General features: G+C 39.4%; 1 protein-coding gene and 1 long non-coding RNA gene across 2 annotated transcripts; one reads left to right on the top strand and one right to left on the bottom strand.

The window, feature by feature from the left end:
• Positions 1-5,554: 5,554 nt before the first annotated feature.
• On the top strand, positions 5,555-8,422 carry LOC121534039. The gene is made up of 3 exons (XR_005994531.2): positions 5,555-5,626; positions 6,415-6,473; positions 7,165-8,422. It is a non-coding gene; the product is annotated as an uncharacterized LOC121534039 (long non-coding RNA).
• A 7,983-nt stretch (positions 8,423-16,405) lies between these two features.
• Positions 16,406-16,922, bottom strand: LOC121533012 (gastrin/cholecystokinin-like peptide). Its single transcript, XM_041838780.1, is given in 3 exon segments — positions 16,406-16,476; positions 16,651-16,817; positions 16,819-16,922. Coding segments are annotated over 3 exon segments (342 nt in total).
• Positions 16,923-19,975: the final 3,053 nt, after the last annotated feature.

The raw sequence follows: 19,975 nt of genomic DNA, 5'->3' as shown, positions 1-19,975 counted from the left end.
TTATCATTGTTAGAGGCTGCTCAGAGGTAGGTGACGCATCAGCCTGGGTGAGGTGATGCACAAATTAGACAGCGAATCGGGTAAAAATGAAGTCATCCTGAGAAGGTGACAGCATAAATTGGATGTCGCGCTTTTCATCCCTAGTAGGTGAATGGTTGTGAACGCCACCAGGGCTTCAAAGTATAGAGAAATAATAAGATAGAGTAGGTCTGCTCATCTTGTGCGGGGTGAATAATTTGTTTGAGCGGCTGTGGTTCATTCAATTGTGACTAAGTTGTCATTTGGTCAGCTTCGTTCAATCGTCTGACACTATTGTTCGTTCTGCTTGTCATTCTGTCTGACTCATTTAACCACGAGTGGCGGCTTATCTGTGTGGGTGATCGGACAACAAAAAGAAATCCTGAAAATAATAGCCTTGTCCTTGTGGAGAAAGTGTAAGGAAAGGGACTATATTTTATGTTGTTTGAAGCTTCTAAGGCTTGTGGAGAAAGGGAAAGCCCAATCTTGCATTAGGGAGAGAATAATTAATAGTAAGTGGATATTCATTTACTAACTTAAAGGAGAGAGAGAGAAATCCTGTTGAAGGAACAGGTCACGTGTATGGGGGTGATCATATGACGTCGACACATTTGAATTTCGGTCAAGCTTTTAGGGGTTAATTAAAGTTGGGAAAGTTAGAAGGGATATAGGATTATGGTAAAATTGACCATAGTAAAGTAATATTCCGGTAGGTTATGCAAATAGTGATGAAGCGTGTTTGAGATCAACGTTGTGTGAATGTGGTATGATGAAGAGATAAAGAGGGGTGTATGATAATGTTATAGAGCGTGTGGCGATAAAGAATCATTACAAATACGAATGCGGTGGATGATGAATAATATTGACATATGATGTATGTTATGTGTGGGTAATTGATTAATGGAGAGTGGATAAAAGTGGAATAATATATATAAGTGCTTGCTTGAGCGCCCAAACACGTAGACGTACGTGGGGTGTGAGAGACAGTGCATAGAGCGTGTGGGAGAAAAGGTTTTAAGCATTATAATTGTTATCTATCATTTCAGAAGCAGAGGTGATATAGTCAAGGAATTTTTGTATATTAGGGGGGAAATATAATTAATTTGGTTAAGTCGTTATATCTGTTTTCAAATCAATTAATGTGGGTTTGACTCGTTTGCTGCAAATGTATTTACGTTGAGCGTGTGAGATCTGTGTCCTTCAAAGCTATTTTGTGATAAATGTGGTATGTGCCAGATGCTAAAAATACGGACCATTTAGAATTGGAATAACGGGGGATTTACTTGTCATTCAGATAAAGCATAGATTCTGCATTAGATTTTCCAATTACGTTTATGGGTTGCTTAGATTGATAGAACAGTCAGTGTTCATTTTGTGTTATAAGACGGAACGATTTAGCAGCTTGCTGATTTAAAATTGAACATCTCCCGTATTCAACCGTCAGACGCTCTTATCCAGAGCGACATACAGGAGTGGTTTGGGTTGGGTGCCTTGCTCGGGGGCACATCGACAGATTTTTGCCTGGTCGGCTCGGGGATTAGAACCAGTGACCTTTCCGTTGCTGGTACGGCGCTCTTGACCACTAGGATACCCGCCGCCCGAATGAGTTGATAATTTGAAAGCTACTGAGAATAAAATTGAATATGGATGTGAATTAAATGTATGCTTGTAAATTATAGCCAGTGTTTTTTTTTTTAATTAGAGCGTAATCAGAATGGACAGTTACAGAAATTGAATAGCGGGCTGGCAATTGCACTGGACCTGTGGTAACAAAGGAAAATAATTTATGGCTCTGGTTCGCGGGTAAAAGAGAGACAGTCCAGCTAGTACGAATTGAGCTGTAAGTCTAAATACTTGACTGGAAAACGTTATTTGACAAATTATAATTGTTATTACTTTATTCGATAGGTTGCTTAACACCAGTGGTGTATGCAAATAGGTGTTGAATTCTAAAACGATAATTTGTTTTCGTTACGTGAACCAGGGGATGCAAGTAGCTTTAGCTATTATGCTGAGGGAATAGCACCAATTTATAGTGGGTTGTAGATTTGTTGAATAACAAACTTATATTTTAAACTAAAGTAATGCAAAAGGATACAATTATAACATTATCAGAAAAAGGCACAATTTAATGCGAAACAGTTATTACAAGTGTCATTGATCCAGTAATGATAGAAGGATAGTATAGGAAAGGCAAGGGATAAAATCTCATTTAAGGAAAGGGGAGAGTTGAAAGCCAAGGTTTGGGAAAAAATGCAGAGATGGGGAAAAAATGCAAAAGTTCAGATACGGGGAAAATAGGGTACGTTAGTACAACGGGAGGGTTTTTGAAAAATAGAGTAACGAGGATATTGATCGGGGAAAGTAGGGTGTGGTCTAGCGACCGAGTACAAATAGGGTACTGGGAAAATAGCTAAGGACAGGAAAAGTCTCCAGTGCTATTTTATAGGTTTGGGATAAGATAAGGGAACAAAAAATAAGAAGAATATTAGAAGAGAGAGAAACAGAAAATGGAGAGAGGGAGTGAACCAAAAAAGGCTTGTTCAACTACACCACCACCATACACAGAAGGGGGGCGGTATTCTCAGGTCACAGTCGAATAACAGGGAAATAAGGAGAAAAAAGGAAGCAGCAGGTTTCCACACCAGGAAGAGGAAAACAATCACATTTAGATATAGACTGTTATGAAAGACTGAGGGGGATGTTAACGGAGCTGGAAAATTATGGGATAGATGAACAAGAGTATGATGGGCAAAGAGATGGGGGAAATACAAATGATGAGGAAGGTGAAGAATTTAGACAGTATGCTGACTCTGATCAAGGACAGAGTGAGACAGAGGGACTAACGTCAGAATCACGCAAGGAATTGTGCAACCATATTATCCACGCAATGGAGAAATACAGGAGGGATGAACGGAAATTGGCGAAGGAGTGGAGAGAGATTCTGAGAAAACTGGGACAGTTGCAGCTGGAAGAGCTGACAAGAAAGGACAAAAAGAAAACACAAACTACACCTGTTCTCCAAGAAGGTCAACAGATACCGCTTCAGCAGCAATGCCAAAGATCTACTGCCTTACCAGTAGTTAATAGGTATACACCACCAATCCCCTGGGCAGTGGCAAAACAAGAATAATGAAAATGGACCCAAGAATCAATGGTACCAACCACAGCATCAAACACACCAGAGTGGTGGACCAAGGAGAACAGGTGTCTGCTGGGGGTGCAATCAATTAGGACATATGAGAAGGGATTGTCCTACCAACCCATGGCTGCCTAGCCAACCACAACAGGAAAATTGGCAAAGAAATGGCACCAGCTAAGATGGCTGCACTCTTAGAACTCATGGTGAGAACCAAATCAGGGTAGCTAGAGAAGCATTTATTTTGGACTAGGGGACAGGACTAACTTTTTGTAGGTTCTGGATTGATTACACAACAATTTATATTTTTACTAAAATCAAGGCAGCAAATTGAAATGATTAGAGTACTGGAAAGTGGTTATGGGTTTGTTATGTTATAGGTGTATATTCCACTTAATGAAACATTAAAATGTCTGATGTGTCTTGATTGGGAGTCTTTCGTCACGGATTGATGGAAATCCCCTACAGTATGAATGATGAGGGAGATGTAGGAGACCACATCTCAAACAACATTTTAATAGATACGTGGGATCAAATATCACTGATTCCTTACACTGAGGAATTGACTGTATTTGTGAGAGGGAAAAGTATTACATTCAGTGGGGTTAAAGAATCCTTCCGAGGGTCAAAGATAATACATTCTGAAAGGTGAAATGTAAAATGACAGTATGTATGGGTGACAGCGCGAATGAGGGTTACAAATGGTGTATCATGCTGCATTTAAACAATCGCTAGAGGGGTTAAATTTGAGTGTTATGGATTGTAGTAAAGTGTTATGGGGGTTGAATGACGATGACGCTAATGGGCGAAACCATCATCACATTAGTAAACAATTTTATAGGAGTGGGGCCACAGGGCAAAGTACAACCAACGAGGCAAGAGAGAGCATATTTGAGTTTACGACGTCACAAAGCATGTTGGGGGTGATTGAGTGGTAGCAGTGTGGCTAAGGAAGAGCCTAGGGGTTTAAATCATATGGGATTTTATTTCGTTTTATGTGCACTAGATTGTGGAATTCACTGGAGAAGGGAGCAGTCACAAGTGATGTTCTTGAGGGTTGTCTGAAAGGAGGGATCAGGAGATGTGGCAAGAGAGTGAGAATTTCGAATTTAGATTGTGTGGACTGATTAAGAGGTATCAAAATGGAAACTAACTAAATGTGTACTTTTTCTTCCAGGAAAAAGGGGGGAGTGATTCTCTTTTCTTAGAAATATTTTCTGAGACTATAAGTAAGGCCTGGCCATTTTTTGTTTGTTTGTTTTACTATATGGTGTTCAAATAACCACAAACAAACCACTTGGTATGAAATGTTAGCTGTATAGGATTTTAATTTTTATTTTGGGTTTTTTCACGGATGGAAGTGAAATATCTTAAAGGGGCAAACACATGTAATTTGGGCTTTTATTTACTGACGGATAAGTAAATACGTGTGATTTATTTTGAAAAGAGCTGTACTAAAGACATACTGTACACTTGGGATACAACATTTATGAAATGTTTTGACGGTTGTTAATGAGTAGTATACTATTTGATGGAACAATTAATTGAATGATTTCAATGACCTCTGCAATCTATCCTGGCTTTATAGTGTGACCTGATCATCCACACTATACATCTTGGAGGCATGTTGAATTAGGGGATTGATTTATAATAAGGAATTGTAAAGAAGTATATAATTTGGCATTAATCCTATATATCATCCCAAACAGGACAAAGATGAAGTGGGAGAGTTAGTCGTGAAAATCTGATCATTTTCCCTTCTTCCTCCGACGGAACTCTTTAGGTCCGTCAGATTGGGTAAGCGAGAACGATCAGGCATTGACACTGGAACCTTCTATTTGGATAACATGTCTACTGTGGTCCATATCCCCGTAAATTCACCTGTGTGGAAGGTGTGATGTTACTAAACATTTTGTGTCATTCCAACTCATTCCAACTTTCCTAAGTTCACCTGCGAGGTAGGTGTGATGTTACTAAACAGTTTGTGTCATTCCAACTCATTCCAACTTTCCTAAGTTCACCTGTGTGGTAGGTGTGATGTTACTAAACAGTTTGTGTCATTCCAACTCATTTCAACTTTCCTAAGTTCACCTGTGTGGTAGGTGTGATGTTACTGAACAGTTTGTGTCATTCCAACTCATTCCAACTTTCCTAAGTTCACCTGTGTGGTAGGTGTGATGTTACTAAACAGTTTGAGTCATTCCAACTCATACTGTCGTTGTATATCGTACATTCTCCCATCCATGTCATTTGGTGGGTGGCTCTGGGATTTTCCTCATCCATTGTGAGTAGTTGTGTATGTGTTTGTTGTTGTTTGTGTGTTTTTGTGTTGTTGTGTAAAGTGTGTACATCATCCACAGTCACTCCTCTATCCTCCGGCCCCAACCTCCCCCACACCCCTCCCACCCACACCGTCACCACCTGTCGGCGCCACCACCCCTCCCTCCTGCTCCCCTCCTTCTCCACCAGGTAAGATCTGGGAATCACTCACACACAACTATTCATTGGTAACACTTTATTTTACTGTCCGGTTTCACATATATATATATTTTTATGCTTTATTTAACCAGGAAGGCCCTTGAGATATTTTTTTCGAAGGAGACCTGGCCAAGAAAGCAGTGTACAGTCAAGTGCAAAAAGTTACATGTTTTTTGTCTGGTATTTACTAAGAACGTATATATGGTGACAATGAATACTTCCTGGAAGTTTCATCAAAGACGTCGAAATAATAGGTAACCTGGTACTAAATGGTATGGTACTAAATGGTGTTTGAAATGAATCCAAAGCAACATAAGCAATTACCAGGCAGTGGACTGTTGATGGTCGACTGACCTAAAGCTCAGCTACTATTAAATGAAATGTGCATCTGAATGGAAGTGTGCAGAGACTTTTCCCTGTTTCTCCAGTTGTCCATTTTGCCTCCAGCACCTTCACTAATCGGTTTTGGGTGTGCTGTAGATTCTGCCTTTTATCCCCAGGTAGTGGACTGTAAAATGAAGTGAAATCCATTTATTACGCATTAATTTGCCTTTTGGTATTCATTCAATCGTTAATTCATTCATTCATTAAACGAAAGACCAATATTAGTAATTAGTCATTAGTAGTAACGTGAAAAGGTATTTACAATATGACTACAGCTTCGCTGTGCTGCCCCATTTCTCTCCTCAAAAGTACCTTGCTACTTTGTGTGTATAGCAGTCCTTCTCTCTCCTCCCTTACTCAATCCCTCTCTCCTTACCACATGTCTCTCTCCTCAGTGGTAGGAAACGCTGGTCCAAGCACTTTCTTCAGCTCTAAAGTGGGCTTCATAGGCAAAGTAAGATCCAACAGGCATGGACATCTTGGGAATGATGCAGGAAAATTATATATTTATCCGCTAACTTTTCTAAACCACTCCCCTTCTAACTCTGACCCCACCCAACCCCTAAGTAAAATTATTGATCATACCCCCATGCTGAGCCTTGAACAAACACCACTACAAAGTCATGGAATGAATGCACTCGCAGCTATGACAATGATTCAACTTCCCATGCATAAAACAATTTGATGTTCTTTAGTATTAGATTATTGGGGCCAAATCCTAATTTAAGATACACACGTAACTCAAACTTTAATACACACAGGTTTCCCATTCCAACATTTTAATGCCTGCTTCTCTATTAAGGATTTGGTCCATTATCTTGAATCTACTTCATAAACAAAACTTGGACACCAGTTCCTGATCCCTTCCAGATTCTTCCAGGTAAACTGCACGACCCAACGGCAATCCTCTTTTCAGTTCTCAGGCTGACTATTGAACTGACTAACATCATCTCTAATCCACCCTTACAGGCAACTAAACTAACTAACCACTCTTAACTAATTATGCACTGTTACTAATGCTGCTAAGCTGTGTGTTTATTTTGTATGTTTAAGTAGGCAAATGACTAGCTGAGTATCTCATTGGATGTGTGATAACAGCACTCCTGTGTCTGATTTGGTCTTTTTCTCTTTTCCTGTATTTGCAGCCTTTGCTCTCGCAGCCTGTCCGCTTCTGGGAGCTTTGAGCATCTGAGCACCACGTCGCCCTCCTCCTCCAATCAGCAGCACTGTGGGCTGATCTTTGACCCTAGCCAGGGCGGCGGCCACCACTCCACCTCCACCCCATCACCTCCTCTATCACTAGGATTCCTAAGGCTGCTGGAGGAGCAGGGCATCTCCGGCTCCACCGTCCCCTACCCATACCACCAACTGACCCCATTCACAGCCCACACACGCCCCACAACGGCAGAGGAAGATCAGGATGGAGGTACATTCAAGATGAAGGGAGAAGGAACATTTTCAGCTTCAACCTGGTAGGCAAGCTGAGGAGTCTGGGACTTCACAAGGTGGCGGCCCGAGGGGTGGTGGACTGGAGAGAGAACGAAGAGGAGAGAGAAGCAGTCAGGCAATACAGACAATTACCTAGAGTCTGAGAACGACTGGGAGAACTCCCTCCCCCCTCCTTCTCCCCTTCCTCCTCAATCGTCATTGACTTCAATCCACATGCTGGCTATGCCACTGTACCGCCATTTTGTGTTTCGGGCCCACAGCAATACATTGTAAAATGGAGCCTCGGGAGAACCATAGCGACATATTTTGAGTTTCTGTGTCACGGATTCTGCCGAGGCTGCTCCTCCTCCTTGCTCGGGCAGGCTTCGGCGTTCGTCGTCCCCGGAGTACTAGCTACTGCCGATCGATGTTTGTCTTGTTTTGTCTAGATTAGTACACCTGTTGCCTATTAGTGTTGATTGTTTAGCATATAATTTCCCTTGTTTCACGTTTGGGTTTTGTGTGTTATTGTCTTGTTGATGTTCGGCCTAGCTACTTCTTCGGATTGCACATATGGTGTTTTTTCCCTCCAGTGTTGGAGACGTTTGTTTTGTGCGTAACGCTCAGTAAAGTAGTCAACCCGATTCTCTGTGTCCTGCGTCTGACTTCACTCGCCGCGTACACATCACCTCTTGACATTCTGCTACGTTTACAGTCACTCTTCTTTTTGTAATGGACTCCTGTATTGTAGATACTAGGTCTCCACGACAATGTGTGACATCATGATCATTCTCAGGAGAATCACCTGATCACCGCTCCGGCTGGCTTGAACACGCGGAAGGGTTTTTGTTTTTTTATAAAATAAAAAGTTGAGAAACATGCGTTGCTTTTTTCTACCTGTGTTTCGTGGGTGTCGATGGTTTTACACGGTATGAAAGTAAGGGAATGGTGCTTCTCGTGGTGTTTTTTGTTGTTGTTGAAAGAACCCCACCATATGTTTTCTATAATAATTTGTTAATACCATCAAATACAATCACATTACCTATTCATTATGTTGGGAAAGATTCAAGGTATTGTTATTTAAGAACCACCAAATTGACCACAGCGGTTAGTTTGTCACACTTAAAAACCCCAAGATGCACTGGAATTCAGTATGTCATTTTGCAATAAATAGCTGCTATTAGAAAATGAAGCATTTGTGGGTATTAACCACATTAACTTTACTGTGGTAAAATCACTAACACTTCAATCACTCCCCATTACAGAATGGTGGAGAGATTGATACACTGACTGAACTTACTGAAAGTTTGTGACATTATTGACATTCACTGAGGTATACTACTCTGCTCTTTCCCAAATGTCCTCATTTAGCACTAGCAGTACTGTGCGTTTGTATGGCATCACACATCACCTGCTGCAAGTCATTGTAAAATGCTTTATTTCGAAATGCTGTCAATTATGTCAGTCATTGTGAACTTGTGCATTTATTCGAACCTCACCAAAAGCATTCAGGTAGTCTACCATGCTGTATCAAAGACAACAGAAGGTGACAGCAAAAGGTATTGGGACTAGTGTATGTGCTGGATATGTGTTGACAGACCTTAAACTAAAGTATTGTTGTTACAAATATATTCAATGTCATCAGGAATATGAAAGTTAGCTGTATGAAAAAATTAAGTTGGGCATTCAAAGTTAATTCCTCCAGTGATTGCACTAATACCTTACGAGGAAAAAGAAATACAAGCAAAGTGTCACGGGAAAAAAGAAAGGTACAAAAACCAAATGATCATGGACTACATTTTTTGGATACTTTTTGGGCTGTCTGGATAATCAATTGTATATAAAAGGCGTAGGATACTGCAGATCAAAAGGGAAAATGATAGCAAATTACTACAATTTGTATTCAGAAGAAAATGAACCAAACAGTTGAAATTGACTACTTTTTGCTGAATTATATGTTATAATCGCTGTTGTATGTGTGTATGAATTGTACCACTTGTAAATTAAAAAGTACATTGTATTTCCATCAGGCACACGTGCATGTGTTATTTTTCTGCTCAAAGGGCCGGTTTCCCGGACACATTAAGCTTTGTCCTAGACTTAAAAGCACACTCAATGTATATTCTGTGTCCGTGGAAACCGGTCCATGTCCTAAACAAAAACAAGAAAGTCCGTAGACACACATACTGCAAACATGTTTATTATGACACTTGGATTAAAAGCAAAAGTCAAATGACATTGTAGTATCGAGTAATGCTGGCAATTATTGCTGATAAACAAAGGAGTCCGCTCATACTGAACCTTGATCATAAGTTTATTCATATCACAAGCTTTCAGCATGAGTTACAGGTGTCAAGATCACCCGGAGAACGGCATCCCCCGAATTGCAATGGCCGCTCTAACCTCTTCTTCGCTTTTTACCCAGTATATATAATCTTCCCAAGATGTGGGTGGCTCCCTCTACTGTCCAATCCCCTGTCTACAACACACACTTCCTGTCTGTTGTATGTGGCGTTACACTAAAACCTTCCCTCTTGATACTAAAATAAACATCCTCAAAGGTTCCACTTAAACCCATTAAGAAAGTCATAATCTTAATACACTACATATCCCCCCTTCGAGACTAACTAAAAGTCTCGAAAACAAACAGAATAGAATTATGACAAGTAACAATTTATCTTATTGAGTATCTTTAACATTAAACCAAAAAACATTCTTCTCTAGAGTGTAAATACCTTTCCATGAAATATGAATAAATGTTTATGAAGTGTGAATACATTACTATGAAATATGAACAAATCTTTATGGAGTGTGAGAGCGAAAAACTGTCTGGCAACCTTCGTTCCAAATCCATCCATCAATCAAGACAGTAAAATTATCTCACGGTACCTCTGCCCCAGGCAACCACCTAGGTACTCCCAATGAATTCATAAATCTTTATCAATGCATTTGAAACTATGATGCAATTAAATACACATGTAAGCCCCTGCAAACAAAATACTATCCAAAAAATGTCCACTCTCAGGCTGGTCGACCCATCGGACCCTATAGTGGACCTATATCCCTGCCTAGACTCCCTGTCCCTAAGCATTCACGAAATAAACAAAAACATCTAAGATTCCCACATGTATCCAATAACATCAAATATCATTCTACAAAAAGTAATACCTAAGAATATGACACATATTATGTATTACACATGCAAATATGTCTATATTTCATTGCAGACACTGGAATGTAGTTCACTACACTTCATCTCCCCCGTAGTCTCCTCTTCCAATGCATCTTCGATGATGGAATCGGAATCTTTCCACACCTTCCTTGTTCCATCTCCTCCAGTCATTCTCCTTTCATATTGTCCCTTCATAGTGTCCTTGTTTGAGTATTTCAATCTCTACATATTCCCCCAAATACTTCTGGAAGAAAAGAAAAGACCAAACAGTATCTTTTGCAAAACAACACTTTCAAATTAAACATCAATATCAACTAAGAATATAAAAAATGATATAAAATGATATATGAATCACATCATCCTATTTCCCCCCTTTGATTCATAACATCATACTAAAATCACACTAATATTGAAATTTTTTTTGAAAAATGATCAAATAATCAAAAAGGATATTTATCCATCAATCCAGTCCCACTTGTCCATCTTCATCCAGATCAGGAACAGTCAACAACGGCATCTGAGTGTTGTCTCCATGCATCACAACTCCAACCTATCTCAATATCATAGCTTTCTCAAAGGTCAGTAACAAATTACAAAAGAAAAACATCACACACAGTGCTATCAAAACTGCCATTAAATCTAATCCATCACTGCTCCCACTGGGCCTAACTGATCTTGCAACCAAGACTTCGCTGACCATCCAGCTCCTTCAGATCTACCAAATGCATCCCTTATATTCTTCAACGCATAGTGATACTATCTGAACTATCTGGAATCAAAGTATAGCTAATATTATCAATATGATCTGCCAAAAATGTTACACCATACCATGGAAAAAGTCCCCCCTTCTCTCTTAGACTTATCCTCCAATCCTATTGGTTCCCTTGTAATCAAATGCGATATATTTATGGCTTTAATAACTATCAATGTTGAAAGAGTTAAATTGCTTCTCACTGTTGTTTTAATATACTGAAGTGTTGATGTCCTTATTGTTACTTCATCTAGTTTCCCCAAAGCTTTGAACTCTTTACTTGTACTTCCCTCTATCACCACTAGTGTCACTTTTTTTTAACTCTCAGTCCTACCTCTAATCCCTCACTTTCAAACTTTTGATTATAAAAAATACACCTACAATTACCTTGATCTTCCTGCTGGGAACTGTAAGTATAGATACTCAATCACCCTCAATCTTCTCTTATCATTCAGCAACGCATACTTTCTCAATGCATCTGCTCCTAACAGATCTAAACTCCTACCATATCTATCTTCCCACTAAACTCTAAAATGTCCTTCACCACTGTTCTCTCTCTCTTACTACTAACTTTGAAACTTAGTTTACTGTCTTAGAGTTCCTTCAACCCTAGTTCTCCTAACTTTTTTTATCTAATCTTTTCTCCTAACCTTTAAAAACCTTTTCCACTGATTTATTCACAAAATCCTTTACCACCAAATTTTTTGAATATGTGATTGGGAAGTCCCCACCTGCTTCTGACTTCTTTACACACAGACTTGGCAAACGACTAAACATCTTTTAGCCTAGTCTGAAATCCCTTGGTGTAGGAATGTAACCCAGAATAACAGTCACCCCTTTTAACTTTATTTTTCAGCCAGATTGTCTAATTATCATCCTTCCTATGATATTATCTTTTTAAGCAAATATGATTCCCAAAAACCCTACTTTTTTTAAATCCTCTACCAGACAGTCGTCTAGTGTACATCTTATTGTACAGTTCAATTTACACAATGCATCTCTTCCCAACAATGCAATAGGTATATGTTCTAATATTAGTATGTCTATTTTAATTTCTCTTTGATTTTTATAGCAGAGCTCAATTGGTTCCTTAAGAGTAATCAACTGTTTTACTACCTCAAATCCCTATCCTAATTAGTTAATTTTACATAATGAGATGTTTAACCTCTTTAGGCTCAACACAGATAAAAGCTTTTCCACTATTCACCATCACTTCTCATAGTCCTTTTTATTTTCACTTCAATTGTTAGATATTTTTCTTCCTAATTGGTGCTACCAGCTGACACCCCCCTTCGGATCTTCTAGGCAATCTAGAATCCTTGCTCCTTTAAGGGTTCACCTGGAGAACAGGTGATCTTCACTTGCTCCTTTATCTTCCTCAGAAATTTCCTCTGTTGTTTCCTCCTGACGCATTACACTCACAGGTAAAGTAACCAATCTGTCCACAATTATAACACTCTTCTGAAAGTTGCTGGAAGTGTAGCTGAAATCTTCCTCCTCTTTCTAAGCCTTCTCGTCCTCTTCCTCTCCAATTCTGTGTCTGTCCAGAAACTGGCTGTGGATATGAAATAACTGGTACCGCCCTTGGTGGCTGGTACAATTGCATTTGACCTTGTTCAGTTGAAGCTGTAGGAGTGATTGTTGATTTGGTTCACTCTGATTCTTCATAACCAAAGCTTGTTTCTTCTCCTTCTTCTCCTCCACCAGTTGTATTTGATTGAGTTTTCTGAGAGTTTCTTGGTCCTGTTCCTTCTTGTTGTTGACATATCAGTATTCTTCAAAAGGTTATATTCTAAGTTCTGTCCTCGAAATATCATCTTCCATCATCTTCTTACTAGTGGCCTTTTTCCTTGGCCTCAATGTATTCTTCTCCTCCAATTCTTGGGATTCTTTTCTCAGCAGTTTTTCTTCTCTTCTGTATCTTCATCTTCATCTTTCCGAACCTCATTCTTCTCTTAGTTTCCAGACATCTCGGTTTTTTCTTACTTCTGGAGTTTTGGATTCATTTTTATTGTCGTTTCTGCTTGTCTATTATCTATTATTCGTTCATCTTCATCTCTGATGCAATAATCACCCTCCTGGATGATCACTGGAAGCTGAGGATAAACATCCCTAAGCTCTACTTCCTTCTCATAAGGTGGGGGTATTTTTGCTGAATCCGTATGTGAGAAAGGTGTACTAACTTCTGCCATTAGTTTTTCTGTCGCCTTTCCTTGTTTCACAATTTTCTCTATACCTTTGTTTATCTTATCGCTGGAATCTTTTATCAGTTTTTGTTTGAGAATGAAGGACAACTTAAGAACACCCAGCTCTCTGTCTCTTTTCTTTACGTTGTTCCCTTCTTTCCCTTCTTTTGAACTGCTTTATGAATTGACAGAAGCACTTTCATTATGTTGATGACGTCAGAGTTAAGATTCCCTCTACTAGCTATGGTTTGTTCAATGTCAGGCCAACTTTTGTTTCATTTGCCGGATAACCTAGCAATACTTTAGTTAAAGGATTACTATTTTGTACTATACCAACAGGTGTAATTACCTTCATAGTCCTGATATCTTTTTCCCATTGTACCAACTCTTTTATATTCCTTTATTGTGAATTATTTTATTTTAGACTATATAGCCTATGGCATCCCCCCTTTAATTATTAATATAAACTAAACAACAAAAATTCTACTACATTTTTTTCTCCAAAAAAATATATTTAATTAAAATAAAAATGCAATTAAAAAATCAATTAAAAATTATGAATAATCAAAAACAATTTTTTATTTCTATATCCTATTTTACCAATTTATCAATTAGTGGCTATCTTACCACATCCCATCCGGAAAGTAAATGCAAGTAGTCAACTTCAGACTACAATACCCATAAACCCCCTTGCTTTATAAGCACCCAATTATCTTAATTTTACAGAATAATGTCAGTACTCGATTCCCAACACAACTCCAATCAACCCAAGTGATGCACAGAAACTCCAAAATGCAAATTTTTTATGAATCAGTATTTGCCAAGCCTCTGTGAAATTGTCATAACATCAAATATCCTGTAGGGGAAGATTTTGTAAACAGAACAGTACCAAAACCTTTTTGACTCGATCCTTGTCACGTGACGTACACGCCAGCCCCTCCTCTCTTTCTCTCTCTCTCTCTCCTCTCGTCCTATCGTTCCTCTCATATGACAAAAGAGCATAGAAACAGACAAGAATTTAAAGTTTATACATTCACTGAGTTATTTCCGGCATTCAATATTCCTCCAGTCACATTCGCTCTAAGAATCAACTCAGGAATCGCATTCAAATAGCTCAATAACATTTTTATTTTATTTATTTATTTAATTATTTTTATTTTTAATCCGTCAACATCTCTCTCTCATTTATCAATTCAATAGGTCACAAAAACAGTTTTATCTTTAACCAACAGCCGATGTAACAACTAGAAGATTCCATTCGTGTTAAAATCTCTCCTCTTTGTTCCCTCGTCTGTGTCTCTGTCTCCCCCTGCAGTGTAACAGAAGTATGACCCATTTACCCAAAATCCCCCTTGTTGTAGTTTTAGTAAAATCCCTCGTGTTGTAGTGTAGTGCCGTAAAATCAAACGTGTCATAATCTAGTGCCGTAAAATCCCCTGTGTCGTAACCTAGTGTAGTAAAATCAAACGTGTTGTAGTTTAGTAAAATCACACGCATGCGCATTACATTTAACCATACGATTTCACCGTGGAAGGGAGATTCTTAGCTCTCTCCCCAACCCAAATAGACAGTTAACAGTCCTGCTGTAACTCCATTCTCTTCCTCATAGTCAAACAACATTTAACAGAGCTCACACAGCATAGAACCTGAATTCTACACACACACAAACATAATTTAAGAGGCTTTATTCCATCGCAATGGCCCTCTAAGGTCACACGTTAGCATGTAGCATGCAACATATTAGCATTTAGCATTAGCATTTAGCATTAGCATGTATCTAACCTGTGGCTTGCAACACGTAAAAATGTAACCTGCATTGCCCTTTTCTTTGTCCTATTCTCTACCGTTTATGATGCCATGAGTTCAATGGATATCTACAGAGAGGTCCTCCCAAACAGATATCCCGTCGGATAAAAGATGAGCAGTAACCACAATCAAATAAATTCCATCAACCCCAGTCATAGACTGACCTAAAAACACCTAACGCGTTATGAGGATTTATGGCCCCATGAGGTCGCCCCCCTGGGGTCTTTACAAGATTGCAATGCCCTAATTGTATACGTATATCTGCCTTTAATATCTGCCTTGTATATCTGCCTTAATCACTACCATCGATTGCTCTAAAATTCCAAGCCTACTCTCCCCCCTTTTGCACTGTCTACCAGTGCAAAGACATTTATAATGATTAGCCAGACCCCCAGTTCTCAGCAATAACGCAACACAAAGCACACTTCGGTCCTAATGGTACATCTCTCCAGTGCACAATCAAATAGCATCCAAACTAACAAACTCCCAAAGCGGTGAGGAAAAAACTCACCCTTATCTGGCCATGACTTCAGAACGAGTTAGCTTGGCGCTTGAATGAAACAAAGAAGAGATGCAGTCCCTCCCTTTTCGTGACGCCATTTGTAGTATCGAGTAATGCTGGCAATTATTGCTGATAAACAAAGGAGTCCGCTCATACTGAACCTTGATCATACGTTTATTCATATCACAAGCTTTCAGCATGAGTTACAGGTGTCAAGATCACCCGGAGAACGGCATCCCCCGAATTGCAATGGCCGCTCTAACCTCTTCTTCGCTTTTTACCCAGTATATATAATCTTCCCAAGATGTGGGTGGCTCCCTCTACTGTCCAATCCCCTGTCTACAACACACACTTCCTGTCTGTTGTATGTGGCGTTACACTAAAACATTCCCTCTTGATACTAAAATAAACATCCTCAAAGGTTCCACTTAAACCCATTAAGAAAGTCATAATCTTAATACACTACAACATAAACCAATGAAAATATTCCTGAGTAACGCCAGTGCAGGCAGACGTTCCTCAGTTGGCCTGTGGTATGTCTCTACTCTGCACCTCGCCGTCCAAAGTCTACCCATCCTTGGTAGTCTCGGTCCGGACACTCGTTCATCATCTCTGCGAACAATACAAACTTACATGGACCAAACAGAAAAGTTCAATGTGCGTTTAAAGTGCTCAAGCGAACAACCATACACTTCACCCCCTCTCCCCCCTCTCTCACACACATACACACACACACACACACACACACACACACGCGCACGCACTTAAATCGAAACCACCACGTACCTGAGATGGCCTGCATGATTTGCTTGGACATTAACTCGCGCTGGTCCTCCGACAGGTGCGCCATCCTCTCCATCCGTGCCATGCTCATTTGAGTGTCTTGCTCCCGCCTAGCGACGTTCTCTGCAGCATTCCTCACTGCCTCCCTCCTGGCCAGTAGCTGTGGCAGTATTCACCTGTTTGGTGTTGCCATCCGACTTGGATACGGGCGATGTCAAACCAACCCCCACTAGCGCTGCCATGAGGGCACACGCCAACAATCCACTCATTGCCATGCCTTTACGCAGAAGAAGAGTTTTCTAACAAAATAGCTTTAGATTATTAAACGTAGGAAATGCAAAAAGCAATTTTTTGTGTGAAAGTGAGTGTCTATTACCTTAAAAGAGAGGTGATTGTACGTAACAGTCTGTACAAAATGAAGTCAGCATGTGCGAATGATATTGCCAGTTCTCTATGTCTTGTCTTTTATACACAAAGGTCTATGTAACCAATATGGTCAAAGAGCAATGTCTGATAACAATGTCCAAGATAGATCCCTTGATTGATTGAAAAAGATGATGGAAACGCCATGCGTAATGGATACTTGGTGCCATTCTGCGTTCAGGCGGGGCGCATCAATATTCTAATCGTTCACCTGGAAATGTGAGAGAATAAAGTAAAACTCAGTTAGACGTTCAATAGTGGTTGTTGTTACAGAAGTCTACAACCCTGTCATAACACCTGTATCCAAGGCCAAGGTCCACCAACTCTAACTTCCACTTGCATTGAAATGCAACGAAAACCATGGATCGATCATAAAAAATGCCATGGAAAAAGTGGCAAGTGCTCCATCACTTAGAAACACATTTGAAACACAAAGGCACCATATCATTACTGTTGTTCTTAATATAGACCTAGTTGTAAAATGATTATGACATTGATATCGTTAAGGCATAACCTAAACAACCGACGAGGAAGGGTTAAGTGGACAGTGTGTGATGACATACATTCTCCACTCTTATCTGGACTAAAGAGAGCATCATTGACTGGGACCAACATCAGAGTTGTTTACCTATAGATTTTCTAAATAGTTAAGACAGTAGCTTCTGTATATAATATAGTCTTTAAAAGCTGTACAACATTTTTAAATTCAATTCATACAGATATGATATCCATTTAGAATGTTGTCAATGAAGCTTGTCAATAAAAAAATACATTTAAAAATACACTGTAATTGTTATCAGGATACCACAGCCAAAGTGATATGCTGTTATGGAAATAGGAAACAACAGATAATGGTTTAACATGGACCTGAACTTCACAGTAATGTAAAGTATCAACTCATTTATATAGAAAAACTGCAAGCCAGTCTGTAAGTTTCTGGCACTCCAAGGGTGATGATAATGCATAGGGCGGCTCTTTCCTATGAAGATTGGAGGTGTGTGTGTGTGGTAACTGTGGTAATTGAGGTGCGTAAGAGATGTTGTTCATTCAGTTTTGAGAGATAGGTGTTGAAGAGAGAGTAACGGAGAAACTGATCATTAAAGCAAAAAAGCACGTAAGATTATTGATGTCGTAGATTCAAAATACACCTATTTTGTTAGTGTCCTTCCACCTCCAGCCCTCCAAATTGTGCTGGACCAGTCTGTGCTGTGTCCCTCTTTTTTACTGGTGTAACTTCCAGTAAAGGAGGTATACCACTCCCCTCCATACCTGATTTATCATAATAGCCAAGACACACAGGCATTCCAACTGACATTTGGAAGGAATTGGACGTAGGCCAAAGACAAATCCAGGCAGAACATAAATATATGTACCTGTGATAATAGAACCAAAGAAAGCAGTAAAAGTAGCAGTGATTAGGCACGTAATGGTGTATTAGTTTCCCTGGAAATACCTCTCGTCACTCTGTGCCAAAAAAGAGTCTAGGCTGAATGAGGGGGCTTTGGGGTTTCAATGGGTGGTGGTTTGAGGATTGCGACAGTGAAGTCTTGATGGGGATAAGTTTACATTGCGAGGCATGTGGATCATTCATCACGTCGTCTTGTGGGTCCACCGTGTATGAATGATTTGTACTTTTGTGGCTTTGAGGTAAAAAATAAAAGTATTCATACCCCTTAACTTTTTTCCACATTTAGTTGTGTTCCAGCCTGAATTTTAAATTGATACAATTTAGATTTTGTGTCACTGGCCTACACAAAATACCCCATAACGTTAAAGTGGAAATATGCTTTTAGACATTTTTACAAATTCATTAAAAGTGAAAAGCTGAAATGTCTTGAGTCAATAAGTATTTTACCCCTTTGTTATGGCAAACCTAAATAAGTTCAGGAGTAAAAATATGCTTAACAAGTCACATAATAAGCTGCATGGACTCACTTTGTGTGCAGTAATAGTGTTTAAAATGATTGTTTAATGACTACCTCATCTCTGTACCCCACACATACAATTATCTGTAAGGTCCCTCAGTCGAGCAGTGAATTTCAAACACAGATTCAACCACAGAGACCAGGCAGGTTATCCAATGCCTCGCATAGAAAGGCACATATTGGTAGATGGGTAAAAAAAATTAAAAGCAGACATTGAATATCCCTTTGAGCATTGTGAAGTTGTTAATTACACTTTGGGTGGTGTATCAATACACCCAGTAACTACAAAGATACAGGTGTCCTTCCTAACTCAGGAAAGAAACCGCACAGGGATTTCACCATGAGGCCAATGGTGACTTTAAAACAATTACAGAGTTTAATGCTTGTGATAGGAAAAAACATGCATCCTGTTTGCAATAAGGCACTAAAGTAAAACTGCAAAAAATGTGGCAAAGAAATTAACTTAATGTCCTGTATACGAAGCGTTATGTTTGGGGCAAATCCAAAAGAACTCATCACTGAGTACCACTCTACATATTTTCAAGCATGGTGGAGGCTGCATCATGTTATGGGTATGCTTGTCATCGGCAAGGATTAGGGAGTTTTTTCTTTATAAAAATAAACGGACTAAAGATAAGCACAGTCAAAATCCTAGAGTAAAAGCTGGTTCAGTCTGCTTTCCAACAGACACTGGGAGACAAATTCACCTTTCAGCAGGACAATAACCTAAAACACAAGGCCAAATATACACTGGAGTTGCTTAACAAGACAACATTGAATGTTCCTGAGTGACGTAGTTACAGTTTTGACTTAAATCGTCTTGAAAATCTATGGCAAGACTTGAAAATGGCTGTCTAGCAATGATCAACAATCAACTTGACAGAGCTTGAAGAATTTTTTTAATAATCATGTGCAAATATTGTACAATCCAGGTGTGTACAGCTCTTAGAGACTTATCCAGAAAGACTCACAGCTGTAAT

This window comes from Coregonus clupeaformis, chromosome 38 (assembly GCF_020615455.1).
Source record: "Coregonus clupeaformis isolate EN_2021a chromosome 38, ASM2061545v1, whole genome shotgun sequence".
NCBI classification, from domain to species: Eukaryota; Metazoa; Chordata; class Actinopteri; order Salmoniformes; family Salmonidae; genus Coregonus; species Coregonus clupeaformis.
Note: the sequence above shows the minus strand (reverse complement) of the source record. Positions and strands in the feature narration are given on the sequence as shown.